The sequence below is a fragment of the Equus caballus genome, chromosome 28 (genome assembly GCF_041296265.1).
Source record: "Equus caballus isolate H_3958 breed thoroughbred chromosome 28, TB-T2T, whole genome shotgun sequence".
Lineage (NCBI taxonomy): Eukaryota > Metazoa > Chordata > Mammalia > Perissodactyla > Equidae > Equus > Equus caballus.
Window position 1 is genome coordinate 47,916,305 of NC_091711.1, and position 17,241 is coordinate 47,933,545.

General features: G+C 56.7%; 1 protein-coding gene across 8 annotated transcripts in view; it reads left to right on the forward strand.

The window, feature by feature from the left end:
- The window catches only part of GRAMD4 (GRAM domain containing 4), an 83,562-nt gene that overhangs the window by 39,380 nt on the left and 26,941 nt on the right, over positions 1–17,241 (forward strand). For all 8 annotated transcript variants that reach the window (XM_023631342.2, XM_070254061.1, XM_070254064.1 and 5 more), the window contains exon 3: positions 2,191–2,311. In XM_023631342.2, the coding sequence (XP_023487110.1) occupies positions 2,191–2,311 (121 nt within the window). The remainder of the gene's footprint in view (positions 1–2,190; positions 2,312–17,241) is intronic.

A 17,241-nucleotide genomic window follows, 5' to 3' on the forward strand; every position in this document is an offset into this window, starting at 1 on the left:
TGGGGAGTGCTGGGGGAGGTGATGTGCAGGCTCAGGGTGTGGCCGGGGAAGGGGGAAGGCCAGTGAAGATAAAGACGGGGAGACCGAGGCCAGGGTTGACCCAGTGGTCCGTGACAGGCCAGTAGGGAGAGGTGGTGAGGAGGAGAGGACCGGAGTCCCAGAGTGGGGGCAGTGTCTGGAGTGACCCCACACAAGTGGAGGCAGAGGGGCAGAGGCCTTGAGGAGCAGGAGGAGGAGGCGGGTGCCCTCCGCGGGGCTGCAGGAGAGCCTGAGAGGCGGGGTTGGAGGGCACGGTTCTAGGGAAGCTGGAAGGAGAAGTGGCCGGGCCCACCTCCTGGTTTTATAGCCATGAGCAAGCCCACCGAGTCCCGGCTCCAGGCCCCTGACCCCACCTCAGTGTTGCTCATGGGTGGTCTCGGAAGGGGTCGGCTAGAAGGACCCAGGGGGCTCGCAGAAGGGTTGGACCCCAGAATTTCAGAACACCACCCCCGGGGGCTGCCGTCCCCATCAGTGCCCCTCGGTCGGCTGGTCACCTCCCCAGAGCCAGTCCCCACCGTCCTTGCCATCCAGGGGGCTCCTGGCTGAGCTGCTGCACCCTCAGCCCTGAGTCTGGCTGAAACCCGAGGGTCCTCTTGGACCCAGGGGACTCTGTAGGGGTTCTCAAAGCTCTGGGAAAGTTCCAGATGAGCTTAATTCCAGTGACGTCGAGACGGACAGGAGTTACAGCCGTCGGAGGGCATGGGTTTGTGCGTTCGTATGCGGCCCTGTACACCGGGCCCATCCTGCTTGCTTTCGGTGGGGAGGTTGCTGGATATAACGGAGTCCAGTGTTCTGCCTCTGGATCAGTGCAGAGCCACCTTTCTGGGTCAGCCTCTGCCCTCTTCTGTGTGGCCACTGCCTTGGCCATCGAGATGGGCATGGGTGGAGGAGGGACAGATTCGTTTGCAGGGGTGAATGGGCAAGCACGCACCATTTTCCCCATGGCTGGGCAGGTGGATTTACCCTGCCTTCTGCCCCACTCCCTGAGTCTCCCCGTGCCCACCGTTGCCAGGTCCTAGGGGCCAGCAGGTAAGCATGACCTGTTCCCTGCCCTCTGGGAACTTGTGCCCCAGTGGCCAGAGCAGCTGAAAGTCCTCTAGGTCAAATGCCAGGACAGGGCAGCCACAGGCCAGAGGGTCTTACCAGAACTCATGGGTTCTCCGATGTCGGCTCCTTCCTGCGCTGTGGCCTCGAGCAGGTGACGCATGTGTATGGAGCGGTCAGTGGGGCTGCCGCTGTCCAGGCTGTATGTCCCCTTCTATCCTCGCCCAGCCTAGAGGGTCGTGGAGACCAGGCCCGGGGAACCAGGTCTCCCCATCACATGGCGGGGCACCCAGGTCCCGCTCCTCTCTAGGTCAGTGGCAGGATGTAGTTGTGGGAGTGACTGTAGAAGTGTCCGGTGTGTGAGCTGGTTGGCCCTCGGTGCACCCTGGGCAGGCCTGGCCGTGCTGGCGTGCACTGTGTTCCTTTCCCTCTGGTCAGCAGGACTCGAAGCGGCCATCTGTGCCAAGCCCCTGGGTGTGTGGCAGCCGGCTGGGGTTGCCTGTAACCAGAGCCTGCTCTCGCCCCTTAGGACAGCTGGTGGTGGTTTTAATTAGCACTCTGTGGGCCAAGGCCCCCTGTTTGGGCTTTTCTCAGTTTGGGGAGCCCTTGTCCTCTCAGGTTCACACGGCCTGTCTGTGGATGCACCCTCCCCGCCATCCCTGGAGTCCTCCGAGGACGTGAGGGTGACAGGTCCTCTGGCTGCCCCCACCTCCCTTCCTGGAGGGTGCCACGATGGCCAGCGCAGGTCCCGACGGTTTTCTTCCCCTGCAGCCTGAGAGTGGCGTCATCACCATCAGGAGGCTTAGTTTCACACTTCTGGTTCTAATTTTCTTCATTATTTCTAAAAGTCAGCCTCCCTGGGGCTCTGAGGATGCTCACGCTGTCTGAGACGTCCCTTTCATCGTCAGGCGAAGCCGAGGTGAACTGATATGTGTTTTAAGGCAGAACGAGCCCATCCTTGTCCGCCGGGGTTCTACCCGGCTGGGGGCACTGCGGGCCCAGCCCCTCCCAACGAGGGGTCATTGGGGTACCCCTGAGAGAACTGGCTGATGTGGACACGGGATGCTTCAAGTCGGATCATCTGAGCTCTTGGTGTTTTTCTTCTAGGCTGGTCCAGGGACCCTCATCATGGCTGCAGGAGTCCAGGACTTTAACCGGACAGAGTTTGATCGATTAAATGAGATCAAAGGTCACCTGGAAATCGCCCTATTGGAAAAGCACTTCTTACGTGAGTACCAGGCGGAGAGTAGGGGCAGAGGGATGCCAGCCGTCTTGCAGAAGTGCAACCGGGTGCTTGGGCTGGTGACAACCCATGACAGCTGTCTCTAGACTCATGGGGACAGGTGTGGCCCTGTGTGGCCCTTTGCCTCCTGAGTCTGCATCTCCCTTTGCTGCTCCAGTGAGCCCAGTGCGCTGGTTTGCAGGCTGTGACGTCTTCACTCTCTGGGGTGAAGGAACATGTCAGGGGTTTCATCGTTTGAGCCTTGGCTGCACGTGTCAGTGTTTGGGAACCAGACATTGCCTGAGCTGGGGTTTTGGCCTCTGGGGCAGTGATAGTAATAGAGATGGTTCCAGCAGGGCTTGCAGGGGTCCTTACAGACATTGTCTCATTTGATGTGTTGCCTCTGATCCTCTCACCACCCTGTGTCCTCCCTGCTGTACAGGTGAGGAAACTGAGGCATGGAGGGTTAAGAAGAGTGACCCTCCTATTAGGTGAAGTCCTCTGACTAGTAAGGGGTTTAAAGCAGACCGACTACCCGTGAAGCCCATGCACGTGGCCCCACTGTGTGACACGGTGTTGTCATAGCTGACATAGGGTATGAGTGACGCTATTAGGAAAGATACACAGGGAGGAAGGAGTAACTTCACCCATGTGCCCAGAGCTGCTCATGTCCGAGCCAAGCAGAGCTGCCCTCAGAGGAAGGAGGAAGGGCCCCTGGGCAGGTCACCTCCCTTCCGGCGTCATGCCAGGCCGGGGCCTCCCTCTGATGCTCAGGACCAAGCAGGCGGTGCCTTTGCTTGCCCCAGGCTCCCGCCTTCTCCGAGTGCCCACCTGAGTTGTCTCCCACCTTCCGTCCTGCATCTCCCTCGTTGTTCATGTGCTTAGTGTTGTCTGTTCTAGCTGTGGGCAGCCCAGCGCTGCAGCCACATGGGCCCTTGCCTGTGGATGAAGGTGGGGTGTCAGCCCCGGTGGGAAGCCTTGGGGCTGGCCCTGCCCTGTTCTCCTGGGAAGTGGGCGACGTGGCTCTCACTGTGTTTCTACACACCGTCCCACCACCCAGGTGCTGAGCCCCGTCTTCCCTCGATACCCCTCTTCCTGGTCAGTGCTCCCCTTGGCACATATGTGCGTGCACAAGTGTGTGTGTACGGCGTGGTGAACTCGTGTGTGCGGGTGTGCGTGTGTCTGTCTCCAGCCGTTCTCAGGACAGTGCAGTTGAGTGACTCGGTCTCCCCGTGAGGCCGAGGTTGTTACCGTGCTGGCTGGCGCAGACAGGGCCAGGCTGGGTCTTGTCAGGGACCACCTGCCTGATAGGTCCTGGCAGCTGGTGCCTGTGACAGAGGCTCTGTGTGAATGTAGGGGCAAGCCGTCCCTCTGCCGGGGCTTGCTCGCCCTGGTTGCTTGGCCAGTGCTGATCGGGGGCCTGTGTTTGGAGGCTCCCTGGGCGGCCCCAAGTGGCAGAGCTGCACAGACCTGCTCGAGGCATCAGCTGGAAGGATGCCTCTGCATCAGCAGGTGGATCCTCGGGAAGTTGCCTTTTGTGGGTCTGGTGGCCAAGTATTGGTGGTTTCATGGAGTCAATCAACCAGCAGAGCCAAGTGCTCTCAATAAAGGGGAAGGGTCAGTGAGAGCATCTAAAAGGGGAGCCCTCTGGCTGGGGAGGGGCAGTGAGGGGGCCTCCAGGCGGGGTTACCAGGCAGGGCAGATGGGGAGCGAGTGTCCATCACGGAGCTGGATGGTCAGGACAGCAGAACCCTCAGCGACACCTCTCTGGGGCCTAATCTATGTGGCAAAGAGGCCGCTTGGCCACAGAACGGTGTTGCTGGCGTCCTTGGCCCAGTCCTCCTAGTCCGTCCTTGGTGCTTTGCCAAAGGAGCATCTCGTTTTACTCCTGGGTAGCGCATGTCGTGAAAGTGTAGAGTTTGACTTTGACAGTGGCAGTTATGGGCATTCTTTTTAAGTTATGGGAAATTTCAAATAGATGCAGAAATAGAGCAAATAGTGTGACGCGCGTCTCACTCACCCTCCATCAGCTGCAGTGGGACTCTGCTCACGCCCGCTGGTTTCCCCTGCGCCCTCTCCTACAGCCCCTCTCCCCGGGTCTTTTGAAGCAAATCCCAGCCAGCACCCTGTCCTTTCATCTGTAAATATTTTGTAGGTAGCTCATTATGTTTTAAAAACGAAAGCCATGGGTCGAGTATCACAACTGAAAAAATCAAACACTTTTTCTTTAGTATCATCTGATAACCAACTGAAGGAGAAATTTTCCTGGTTGTCGCATAATTTTTGCAGCTCTTTGAATTGACGGACAAGGTCCGCACGTTGTGACTGGCTGGTTCCCTCTTCAGTCTCTCACTCTGTGTCTCCTTTTGCTGCTTGCTGAGGGCTGGGTGGGGTCTCCACTGGGCCTTGCTCAGACATCCCTGTGGGCTCAGCATTGACCTCGCGTGTCCCCTGCCTCGCTGCTGATGAGATTGGGGTGATCTTTCTGAGGCTCCTTCCTTGGTGGTGGCGTGTCCTTGCCTGAGGCGGTTTCTCTCCTCAGTGTCAAGACCTCACTCATCATGGCTTCCATCCGTCTTCTCATTAGACGTTGCAAAATGGTAATTTTCGACTTCTGCCATTCTTCCTCCGTTTGTTAACTGACAGACGGATGTCTGAAAACCTAACTATTTGGTCACTCCGAGGGATAGTTCATATAGGAAAGGCGGGAAGGTGCTTGAATTTTTCGCCTTTGTTTTCCAGTTTTCAAAATAATGGGTTGATTCTCTACTTAGCGCATTCTCCCAAGGTGACCAGTGAGGGTGTTGGGCCTTTTGTGGAGTTTTTTTTGGTGTGATCATGAGATCGTGGATTTAAACATATTCAACATGTCTTAATCTCTGTGGTTATTGTCTCATTGGTGCTCAAATGGCCCTACCTCTGGGCTGTGGGAGCCTCGTCAAGTTTCCTCCTGAGTCCTTTTGACCTGAGCCGGTCATCCATGATTCCTTGTTTTTTTTTTTTTTTTAAGATTTTATTTTTTTCCTTTTTCTCTCCAAAGCCCCCTGGTACATAGTTGTATATTCTTCGTTGTGGGTCCTTCTGGTTGTGGCATCTGGGACGCTGCCTCAGCGTGGTCTGATGAGCAGTGCCATGTCTGCGCCCAGGATTCGAACTAACGAAACACTGGGCCGCCGCAGCGGAGCGCGCGAACTTAACCACTTGGCCACGGGGCCAGCCCCCATGATTCCTTGCTTTTTGGTGGGACAAGTTATTCCAGGCTCCTCTTGAACATTTCCTGCCCCTGTCCTGGAGTTAACCATTTCTCTTGGTTCCTGTGGTGAAAAGTGGTGGTTAGAGGCTTTAGAGGTGTAAAAAGGATTCTAGGCTACTCATTACTGGTGGTTGTTTCTAGACCTTTTCAGGGGCAGAGCTAGGACATCATGAGTGCATCCAGATAATTCAAATTCACATCCAGGACCATGAGGTTTTTGTTTTCTTCCTAAATTTGCCATCTTACAAACATAAAATTTGCCATCTTAACCTTTCTTCTTCTTCTTCCTCTTTTTGTTGTTGGCGAGGAAGATTGGCCCTGAGCTAACATCTGTTGCCAATCTTCCTCTTTTTGCTTGAGAAAGATTGTTGTTGAGCTAACACCACCTGTGCCAGTCTTCCTCTATTTTGTATGTGGTTGCTGCCACAGCGTGGCTTGATAAGCAGTGTGTTGGTCCACGCCCAGGATCTGAACCCTTGAACCCCAGGCCGCAAAAGTGGGGTGCAAGAACTTAACCACTATGCCGCTGGGCCAGCCCCACTCTGACCATTTTTAAGTGTACATTTCAGTGGTATTACATGCATTTGTGATGTTATGCAACCATTGCCACCATCCATCTCCATAACCACCACCATCCATCTCCTAACTCTTTTCATCCTGTAAATCTGAAACTCTATCCATTACGTGACAACTCCCCATTCCTCCCTCCCCCGGCCGGCAGTAACCACCATCCCTCTTTCTGTCTCTATGATTTTGGCTACTCTGAGTACCTCGTGAGTGGAATCACACAGTATTTGTCCTTTTGTGTCTGGCTTATTTCACTTAGCATCATGTCCACAAGGTTCGTGCATGTTGTAGCGTGTGACAGGACTTCCTTCCTTTTTAAGGCTAGCAGTCCATTTTGTGATAGGCCACATTTTGCTTATCCATTCATCTGTTGATGGACACGTGGGTTGCTTCCACTTTTTGGCTGTTGTGGACAATGCTGCTGTGAATGTGGGTACACAGATATCTCTTCACGTCTCTGCTGTCGGACCTCCAGGTGTTGAGTTAACCTCGTCAGACTTTTCTCTGAATCTTTCTCTCGTGCTGAAAATCCTGGTTCTCAGTGAATGACACCAGCGATTACTCATTTGCCTTATCCCCCAACACATGCAGCAGTCTGAGAATAAAATACCAGCAGCGCTATAATTTACGTTTGTTTCTGGTTCTTTTTCCTCAGAGTATGTCGTACTCGGGAGGTACAGTTAAATTACTGGATTTCGAAGTCACCTGGAAGAGTTTTTTCCCTCTTTCTTGCTGTGTCATCAACTCAATAAAGAGTTGAATTCATCTGTTTCTCTTGCTTTAGATTTTTGGAGACTGCTTTTTTCTTTTAATTTTTTATTTTGACACAGTTTCAGGCTTACAGGAAAGTTACAAGAACAGTAAAGACAAGGAGTCCCTGTACCCTTTTCAGCCAGATCTTCCCCAAACGTTGACATTTTGCCACGTTTGTCTGTCTGTCTCTTTCTCTCCCATCCACCTGTCTGTCCATCCACCCACCATCCTTCCCTCCATCTGTGTGTTTTATTTTCTGAACCGTTTGATGATCTCCAAATTCTTCCGTGTGTATTTCCCAAGAGCAAGGGTACTCTCTTATCTGACCGCCGTACAGTTACGAAGATCAGGAAATTAACGCTGATATGACCCTGTTATCTAGTCTGAGGCCTTGTTCCAACCTCACTCTTTGTCCCAGTGATGCTCTTTATAGAAAAAGAAAGTCCTCATTACGAGTTCCATTCAGTCGTCATCCTCCTTAGCCTCCTGTAACCTGGAATAGAAACTCCGCCTTTCTCTGTGTTTCCCAAAATTGATGCTCTTGAGGGGTGCCGGTCAGTTATTCTGTAGAACGCCCCGCAATCTGCATTTGTCTGATGTTCCCCCACGATGAGATCCAGGTCAGCAGTGTCACGGGTGTGGCGGTGTGTCCTCAGCACATCTCAGGAGGTCTGTGATGTTGTGTCATCCCATTATGTGTATTGTAGAGGTCTTTCTACAATTAAATGTGTTTTTGTAGTTATCTAAAACTGTTTACATTGTTCCGTAGTCAAAGTATATTCAGAGAAATTGAGTTTCTCTTCCTGTACCCCCCATTTCCTCTCTTCTCCTGTAGATAACCATGTTTGTTTAATTTTACAGTTTATCCTTCCATTGAAGTTTTTATAGAAGCAAATACGTATATTTGTTGTTACCTTCCCCTTAAAGAAATACTAGCACGTTCTCACTTCCTCCACACTTACGCTGTGTCCTGGAGGTCCCTCCAGTGGCACCGAAAGATAGCCCCTGTTCCGTGTGCATCTGCTTCTGCTGTGGGGGTGGCAGGAGTGAGCCCGCCTGTTCCCTGGCCGTGGGACTGCATCGTCTCCAGCTGTGTAGGGCCTGGTGGTTCTCACCGGGCTGTCCGCACCTTGCGTGCGTGTGCTGCACTTGTTTCTATGCCTGAGCACCTAGCATGATGTCCTGGGTCTCATAGGAGCTCAGTGAATGGAGGAATGAATTGCAGAAAAACCTGGTCGGAGTTGGAATTTGCACAGGAGAGCGTCTTCTGTCTCAGGACCCAGGGGAGTAGTGTGTAAGAAAGGATGTAATACACGTTTGGGACCCACAGAGGTGTTTTGGTTGTTGCTAACCCTGCATCCGTGTGCTGGGATGGCCACCCCTGCCTCTCTGATCTGAAGGAGGGAGTGCTGACGTGGGGCAAGGAAGAGCTTTGGCCTGGACCAGGCTCCTGGTTCTTGACTCAGCCACCAGTGAGCGTCTAGCTGTGGACATTTAACCAGCAGGGCCTGAGCTCCTGCGTCTGTAAAACGCCCAAGTGGTCAGTGTTAAAATTCCATTCAATTATCTGCGGTACTTTCTCTCAGAAAGCAGACGATTATTCTTTGTGGAGAGAGGAAATAGCCCGCTGTCCAGCGGCTTCCTTCGGTTATTAAGTATTGAAGAGTACAAATGTTCCTGTGAGAAGATGGCATAGGACGAAGATGTGAAATTGAAATGCCTTCTGGCTCGTGACTGGAGGCAGGATCCTAAATTTGTTAAAGGAGCGCATAAATAAATTAAAAGCATCGTACATTTTCATTTAGCCCAGAATGCATTTCAGTTGTTTCTGCTTTTTGAGCACGAGCAGAGAATCCAGAGTTTCTGTGCAGCAGTGTGCATTTATCCATCGCCTGCTGAGTACGGGCTCTGGGAGGGACGCTCTCCAGCACTGTGAGTTGCACGCACAGGCTCTACCCGAAAGCGACTTGGTGTGGAGCTTGGATCCTGGAGGGAAATGCCTGTGGGGCCTCAGGGGTCTGGGGCCCCTGGTTGCCAGGCTGAGCCTGAGGCCCCCTCACCCGTGTGCGGGTTCCTTGTTGCTGAGCTGTTTCTTCTTCCCGTGTTGATGTGAAGGCCTGAGGACTCCTCCCTGGACGTGCTAGAGGGTGTTTCCTCGGGCACCATGCCCTGGGGTCTTGAGCCCTCGGGGCAGGGCCTTCATCATCTCTGGGCCACTGACACCTGCACAGGCATGCAGGTTCCCGGTGCACACAGATGGGCAGGTGGTGGCGGTGGTTCCTGGAGAACGTGACCCAGGGAGAGGATGCCCTTTGCTCCTGAGCCCCTGGTGCTTCCGGAAGCCCCCTTCCTGCTCTGACACACGTTGGGTCGGCATGGCCGGCTGTTACCCCATGGGAGGGCTTCTAGGAGAGGCTGGTCAGGGAGGCGAGCAGGAGGGCGCCGTCTGCCTGCTGCAGCCCGAAGGGCCTCCCTCTGGATGCCGAGACCTAACAGAGGGGCCCTGGAGGGGAGGGAAGGTGCTGGGCGGGCAGTCGGGGTGATTCAGGGAAAGGAAGAATTTGCTCACCAGCAAAGTCTTCTGAAAACAGAGGGGCCTGGGAGCTGCCACTGCCGCTGCTGGAGGTGTCACCAGAGGCCAGGCAGCCATTGGAACCCACTGCAGCAGTGATCAAATACCTCTGGACCTTTGGACTTGGATCTGCAGGGGTCCCTCTGGGGGTCTGGCTTTTTCTTGTTTTGAAAACTCTGTTCCTCCTGTTTATTCGGTGATGTTGAGCTGAGAGCATAAATTCCCAGTGCCAGAGACTGGGTTGGACGGCTCTGCCCCCATGGCGATGTGCTTACGAAGTGGTTTCTGCCCTCTCGTGAGGACAGTGTGTGGCTGACCCGGGCAAGCAGGAAGGGAACAGACAGATCGGATGAGCAGAGATGAGGACAGAGATGAGACTGGATGTGCGTATCACGCAGAATTTATCTAGGAAAAAGATGAAATTGGCCCCTAAGAAAATTGCATGTCTCACCCACTGGGCTGGCTTTGAATGTCGTAATCCATTTCCCGGTGAGAGCCTGCTGTTGAATTATTCATCACGGATGTTTGGCCCGCCTCCTCGTTGCCCAGGTCAGACCTCTGAGCACAGAGGCGAGCTGACCACCAGGCACTGGACTCGGCCCCAGCTGAGCGCCTGCCCAGCCCCTAAGTGCTTGGGTGGAAGGAGGGGAGGGAGCAGGGCTGGGGGGCTGGGCGCACGCACGTTTCCTGGTTCCGTCCTGGGCGCCCTGGGCCCCGGCGGCGCCGGACCTCAGCGGTCAGATGTGGCACGCCATCTCTGCTGGCAGGCAGTCCTCGGTTCCTGAAAATCGGCCGTTCTGAGTGAAAACGCTGGCTGGGATCCTGCTGTTTCCTGTTTTACGTGGGGAAAATTTTAACGTGCTGCTTGTTCACCCCCAGCCCTCGTCAGTTTCCTAAGACGTGCCTAAAACACAGCAATTCGCCAGCCTCTAAGCTGCAGCCTGTCGTGTCAGAGTGTAAATGCCCCAAACATCGCTGCTTCCTGCTTCCCAGTCAGTAGGGTTGTCAGTGTTTTCCGCCGTTCCTTACGCATCCTCTCCACGTATGGCGGCAGATGACACAGGAAATGTGAGGGAAAAGATGCAGGGATGGCCATAAAAGGAGGCATTTCCTGGAAGGAACTGTTTCCCCAAATGGAGGAGGGGAGGGGGGCGGCGTAGCAGCCAGTGGTCCTTCCCTGGTTGCTGAAAGCCAAGCTGTGCCCTCTGCTCAGGACCCCACATCTGGCCACTTTGGGGAGGGTGTGGCTCTGCCTTCTAGAAAGATCGGAGGTGACGGTGGGAGGGGTGAATTGGGCCCTCCCAGCCCAATTCACTGGGAGGCTGGAGGCCGGGAGAGTTGGGTCAGAGTTGAGGATGGAGGTGAGGGGTGGGAACCTGGGCCTGGTGGGGCCTCCAGATGCGCAGCCTTCCCACCTGACCAGCTGGTCGAAGTGGCTTTTCAGTGGTCCCTGCGTTTGCACTCCTGGCCGGTGGGAAGGAGCTTTATTTAAGGATTATCACTTGATTTTTATTTTTGGCTGCTCTGGGCCTGTGGAGTTGTGTGCCAAGAGGACTCCTGCTCAAGACTTCTACTTTTGCAGGTTTAAAAATAGCCTCGAAGCCTGTTCCTTCCTCCCAGTGGCTTCCCTGGGGGCTGGGGCGGTGGGTGGGGCTGTGGCCCTTGACACTTGGGCGTGCAGTGGGCACGAGCCAAGGTGTCCCCTCCATCTCCCCCGGGTCAGGGTGGCCCTGTGCCGATGGGGCTGCGCCTGGAGTCACTGGCCAGCTTGCTGTCCCTGCCCTTCTCCTCACAGACTCTGGGGGGCCGGCCAGCCCCTTGTGGGTGTGCGCTGTACGAAATGCTTCGCCACATGGTGCTGCTTTCTGTTTTCGGGGCTCCACGGCTGCAGCTTATTTCGCCTCGTCCCTTTGGGAGCTGTGGCCAGCATTCTCTGTAAACACAGAGCATCCTTCCTCGTCTGGGTCCTGAAAGGCCTGGGTCCCACTGGAGTGTGACCGGGCTTGTTGGGACCCCAGGCTGCGAAAAGGGGGAGCTTTGCATGAGGAAACCAAGTCTGGAGAGTCAAGATGGCCACCTCTGGGTCCCTCTGGGCTCACAGCACCCCCGGCTACCCTCTTCCCCGGCCTGGTCACAGTCTCCTGCCTGATGGCTCTCGTGGGAGGTGGCAGGCGCATCCCCCAGGGAGCCATCCCTGGTTTCCCTCCGGTGCCACCCACCTGGCAGCCTTGCTTGGCTCACGTGGGTGTCCTGTTGAGCGGGAGCCCAGTGAGGGAATTCACGAATTCTGGTACAGACTTCTCTCTCCTGGTGTGCCCTCAGATCCTGAGAGGTTGAGGGGTTCTGACTCATTCCTCAGGCAGGCATGGTGGCCCCCGGGCCTCCCACAGGCTTCCCTGCCACCCCCTGGCTGGCCCCAGCTGGCTGTGCCAGGTCAGCAGACACCTTGGAGCCTGGCATGGCCGGCACCAGACCTTGAAAAGGAGCGAGTCATTGGGCTGGGAGCTGCGCCGCGTGACCCAGGCAGCCCCATCTCTGATGCAGCAGCTCTCCCCGCCCTGCAGGGCTCTGACTTCGTAGTCTGATGCTCCTGGGTGTGGTTCCTGCTCCTGGGCACCCCCGCCTGGGACTTAGCCCCTGGCAGGTAGGAAATAATGTGCATCCTGGCCTGGGCTACCTGCAAAGGTGACGGATCATTGGTAGGGTCATTTGGTGAATCCCACTTCAGGTGCATTGGGGGCGCAGCTGGGATGGGGAGGAATGAGATGGGAGGAGGGGGCTGGCCGGGGCCCCCACACCCCCTGAGGGCCATTTGGCCCCACTAAATGAGAGCCCTTCTTTGTTCTGTGACCTGTGAGTGCCCGAGGGTGGGAAGGCTGCTCTGGGCCGAGTGAAAGGAGGGGATCATCCCTGCCCCCCCGGGGCGACCGGGGCCTCCATGGACCCAGAGAATTGTCTCCAGGGGGAGAGTGGTGGGCAGAATCCTGGCCCCCAAAAGTGTCCACATCCAAATCACCAGAACCTGTGAATCTGTCACCTTTCATGGCAAAAGGGACTTTGCAGGTGTGACCGAGATAAGGATCTGAGATGGGGAATTATCCGGATTATCCGGGGGGCTGAGTGTCATCACAAAGGTTCTCATGAGAGGGAGGCGGAGGGTCTGGGTCAGGGAGGGATGTGAGGACGGAGTCAGAGGTCAGAGTGATGCATCACTAGGGGTCACCAGCCAAGGAACGTGGCGCCTCTAGAAGCTGGAAAAGACCAAGAAATGGATTTGCTCTTCGAGTCTCCAGAAGGAGCCAGCCCTGCTGACACCTTGATTTTAGCCCCGTGAGACCCATTTTAGACTTCTGACCTCTAGGACTGTTAAGATAATAAATTTGGGTTGATTTAAGGCACTGTATTTGTGGCAATTTTCTACAGCAGGAATAGAAGATTAATATGGGGCTGTTTGAGGGGCTCCATCACCTGGCCCTGCGTGTGTCCTCGCACCCCCACCCCTGCCCTGGGGAGACTCTCAGCCCCCTCACCAGTGGAGCAGGGAGTGCCCGTGGTCCAGGCCCGCCACTATTGGGAGGTGGGCCTGGGCACAGGCACTGCTCTGCCTGGGCCACCGTTGTGGCGTCTGTGGCAGTTCAGGACATGAGGCGGCCCCGTGCAGAGACTGAAGGCACCCCGTGCTGCAGGAGCTGCCAGTGTCCAGGGCCAAGGGCCCAGGGCTCTTCAGGAACAAGGCTGGACTACCGCTGAAAAGGCTGTGACCTGGGGTCGGAGGGCCACTCCGTGGCCTGAGCAGAGGCCCAGCGGTCGGAGGCCGGCGGCCAGAGGCCCCGACAGCGCCCAGAGGACACGGGTCCTGCCGATTGGAGGCCACTGTTTGAATGGCCAGCTCAGCACTTTCCCCACGGCAGGAAGGCGGCCTGCCTATTTCTTTTCTTACTCTGAGAGGAGAAAGAAATTGATGACAGGGGTTGTATCACCTTTGTCCTGTGGAAGGAGGTGGCTGCTGCAGCTGACCTGAATACGTCACCGTTGGGAGGGAGCGGACCCGTAATATGCACCCTCGTTGGGCCTAATCATCATTTCGGGCTTTGGGAGAGTCGTGTGGCCTTGCGGGGCACCGTTTGCTCAGAGAGAAATGGTCCGAAATGCTGGGTAGTTTTATTTATTCAGCCCACTTTGTGCCATCAGGAACGGAGGCACTGGAAAAGCCGGGAGCTCTTCTTGTGGCTTCGGGGCACTGGGGCAAGCAAGTTTGCCAGGCTGTGTCCGAGGGTCCTCATCTTTGGGGCCATGGTTCCTGCACAACCTGCCCAGGTGTGGGACTGCCCTGCGCTGCCTGGAGCGGGCTTTGCCAGCGGTCGCTGGGGAGTGGGGGTGTGCTCATCTCGGCTCTGCAGATGCCTGACCCCAGGAAAGGCCCAGGAAAGTAAGGGGCTGGTTGAGGGATTCAGGTGCTGAGCTTCCTGCCTGTGGAAAGGTCAAGGCAGGGCCCTGGGACCTCGTCAGGGAGGCCAGGTGAAGAAGACACAGCTCCCGGGGTGGCCCAAAGCCCCTTTGAAAGTGTCTGAAACCCTTGAGATGGTGAGCATATGTTTGCACGCCTTGCACCTGCGTCCCGCAGGTCTCTGTAAGGGATCTGTGTGTCCACGTGTGTTCACGTCTGGCCCCGGGGCCAGGCGACCACGTGGTGGAACCTGGCTGCACGTTGACCTTTACAGGTTAGTGATGTGGGGAAGGGAGTTTGGGGGCGGCCGTGCTAAGGAAAATGTGGTTTCCTGCTGATGATGCTGGCAGAGCTGGAGTGCCCGAAGCCTGTGGCTTCCTCAACCTTCAGATGGAGCCAGATCCATGGAGGTGATTGGGGTGCGTGTGGGCGTGGGGGTTGAGACGAGCAAAGGGGAAAGCACCAGATGACCCCAGCCTGGGCTCCCAGGAGCAAGGCTGTGAACATGCGAAATCCCTCACCTCTGTGTTCCCACGAGAGCAGCCACTGTCCCCACGTGACGCAGATGTGAGATGAAGAGCTGCCTGGCTCTCTGCAGCTTCACCCAAGCCCGGTCCTTGTGAGGTGGGCTCGCAGAGCGGGCCCCAGAGGTCCTTGGCCGAGGCAGTGGCCACTCCCCGTGGGAGAGAGACACTGTCATCCCTGCGGAGGGCTGTCCACCCGGGAGCAGTGGCTTAACGGGTCTCTGCAGAGGCTCACTTCGAGTTTCACCCACTTGTTTATCCAGGGAGCCTCAGTTGAGCACCTGCTGTATGCCAGGCTCATTGTGGGAGGGGCCAGGTTGTTCAGAAGTGGGTCCTGTGGGAGGAGGCCAAGTGGCGCCCTGTGGGTACACAGGAGGCAGAGGTTCTCCACATCCCACCAGGGCGCAGGCTCTCCCACTGCCAGTGGGTGCAAGTTTTCCTGGAGGAGGGGCTCAGGGCCGTAGCTGTGTCAGGACAGGACACCTGCCTCCCAAGGGGCCCAGGGTCCAGCAGGGAGCTGCGTCTGGGCGGGCCCCGTGGGGCTGGTTCACACACAAGTTGTGCTCGCAGGGACACACGTGGATGTCCGCTCCGGCCAGGGCATGGTTGCTTTGTCACAGCAATGTCCTGGCTTTGACAGAGCCTGGTGCATAATACTTGCACAGGGAGTATTTGCTGATGAAGTGAGTGCAAGCAGGCGGCCTCTTGGCACAGCTGGGCTTGGCATGCAGCTGAGTGGAGGTCCCCATGGAGGCCGGGGCTCCTGGGCTAATCCCGTGTCAGGGCTGTGGACCGCCGCTCGCTTGAGTACCCCCGCTACCTCCCAGCAGGTGCTGTGTGTGCAAGGCCGTCACAGGCAGGGACTCTAAATGCCCTTGAGTCCTCAGAGCCAGGTCCCCAGAAACCCCCTAGGAGGCTGGAGGAGGCTGAGGCCTGAAACCTGGGGGCCGGCATGCCCGCCGTGCAGGTGCAGGTGTCCTTCAGGTGCTGGTGGCCTCGTACTGGGACGCCAGCCAGGGGCTCACATGTAGCAGCATTTGTTGAGTTCCCACCAGGACCCTCTGGCACTGCTGGTGTCCTCTGTCAGTTCACGGCTGGCCCGCTGTGTGCACCCCGCGTTTAGTACCTCTGCTCTGGTTGCTGGGCGTGCTGTGTGAGAGCGGGCTGCGCTGTCCCCACCCACCCAGTGTCCATTCATGGCGTCTTTGCTGGCTTCTCCTCGAGTGAAGTTGAGTCCTGGGGTCATCACAGACCTCCTCCCTCTGGGCCTGCTGGGGACTGTGGGCCTGAGTCAGGGGATTCTGCAGTTGAATGTAGACTTAGAAATGTGGCGTGTTTACCAGGGGTTTTCTGAGCCCTTCCTGGTGGACTTGCATCGCCTCCAGAAATCTCTTCCAGTGCCCTGAGGAGGACCTGTGTCATCCTCGACTGGAAAGACCAAGACCCGTGAGAGGAAATGACAAAAGGCCATATTAGACTGCAGAGGAGTGTCAGGAAGGTCGCTCAGGGGAAATGGCATCTGAGTCAGGACTGGGAGATTGAGGAGCACCAACACGTGCAAAGGTCCTGGGGCAGGATCAGACTGTGGGCGTTTGAAGACCTAAGAGAAGGTCCCTGTGGCTTGAACCCAGAGAGCAAAGATGAGGGGAGAAGCAGAGGGAGATAAAGCTGGTGAGGTGGAGTGGAGGCCTCAGGTTGGAAAGACTCGCTGAGTGGTTGGATTGGGGAATCCCCTGCCGAGTTTTAAGCAGAACAGCATCAAATTCTGACTTACGCTGTCAGAGGAGCCTCTGGCTGCTGTTTGGAGCCAGGTTGGAGGGTGTGAGAGGAGCTGGGGGGCCAGTGAGGAGCCAGGGTGGATGGATTTGGGCTGATTGGAGGACGAGTCCTCCAACCCACGTGTGCGGGTGAGTGAGGGCCAGCGTGAGGAGGATGTGGGGCGCAGCTCCCTCTGCAGGGCTGGGGACTGAGCCCTGGCTCCTGGACCGGGGGCTCTGTGCACACCCGTCACCTGCCTCCCCGACATCTCCACTTGCAGCCTGGCTGGGCTGGACTCTGCCTCTGAGTCTCACTCAGGAGTGTCCCTGAGGCCCTTGGCACAGGCCGCCCCTCCTCTCTGACCCCCTTTACAGAGCCTGTCTGTGCCCTGCGGAGGCACTGAGCACGAGGGAACCTCGGCCAACACAAGCCAGGCGGGACGGCTCCCTGTGAGGTTGGCTGCGTCCTCCTGGCCCCCTTGTCTGGCAGGGTCATCTCTGAGGGGGTCTCGGCGGGAGGGCCGGAGGGGGTCGGCAAGCACTGAAGGATGCTGAGACGCAGGTGCTGGAGCATGGGGGATCTCAGTGGGTGAGGAAGCGCGGCGGGCTCCTAGCGCTCCAGGTCTGTACTCAGTGAAGGGATCCAGCGCTCAGCAAACCTCCGGATTTTTCCCTGGTTAGTGATAAAATCCAGCAAGTCACAAACTCCCCAAGTGGGAGGTGGGGCCAGGGACCTGCAGGCACCTCTCCTTCCGCCTCGGCGCCCGCTGCAGCCAGAGGGGCTGCTGACCTCCGGCCTTTTCCAGTCCACCCGTGTGCTCTGTCTGGACAAGGCGCCCTGCCGTTCACGCACACCTGCTCCTGCAAGCTGGTCTGTGCCTGGGGCTGTCGGACTGACCTTGGCCTGGATTTTGGGGTCTCCGGCTCGGCCCTGTGTCCCCAGATCTGGTGAGGTGGCAGGACAAGAAAGGAAGCTGCTGGCCTGCCCTGAGCACCTCCCTGTCCTCCCCAGAAAGAAGGTTCTAGGCTGTTGAGGTTCTCACTTTGACTGGCAGCCCTGGCC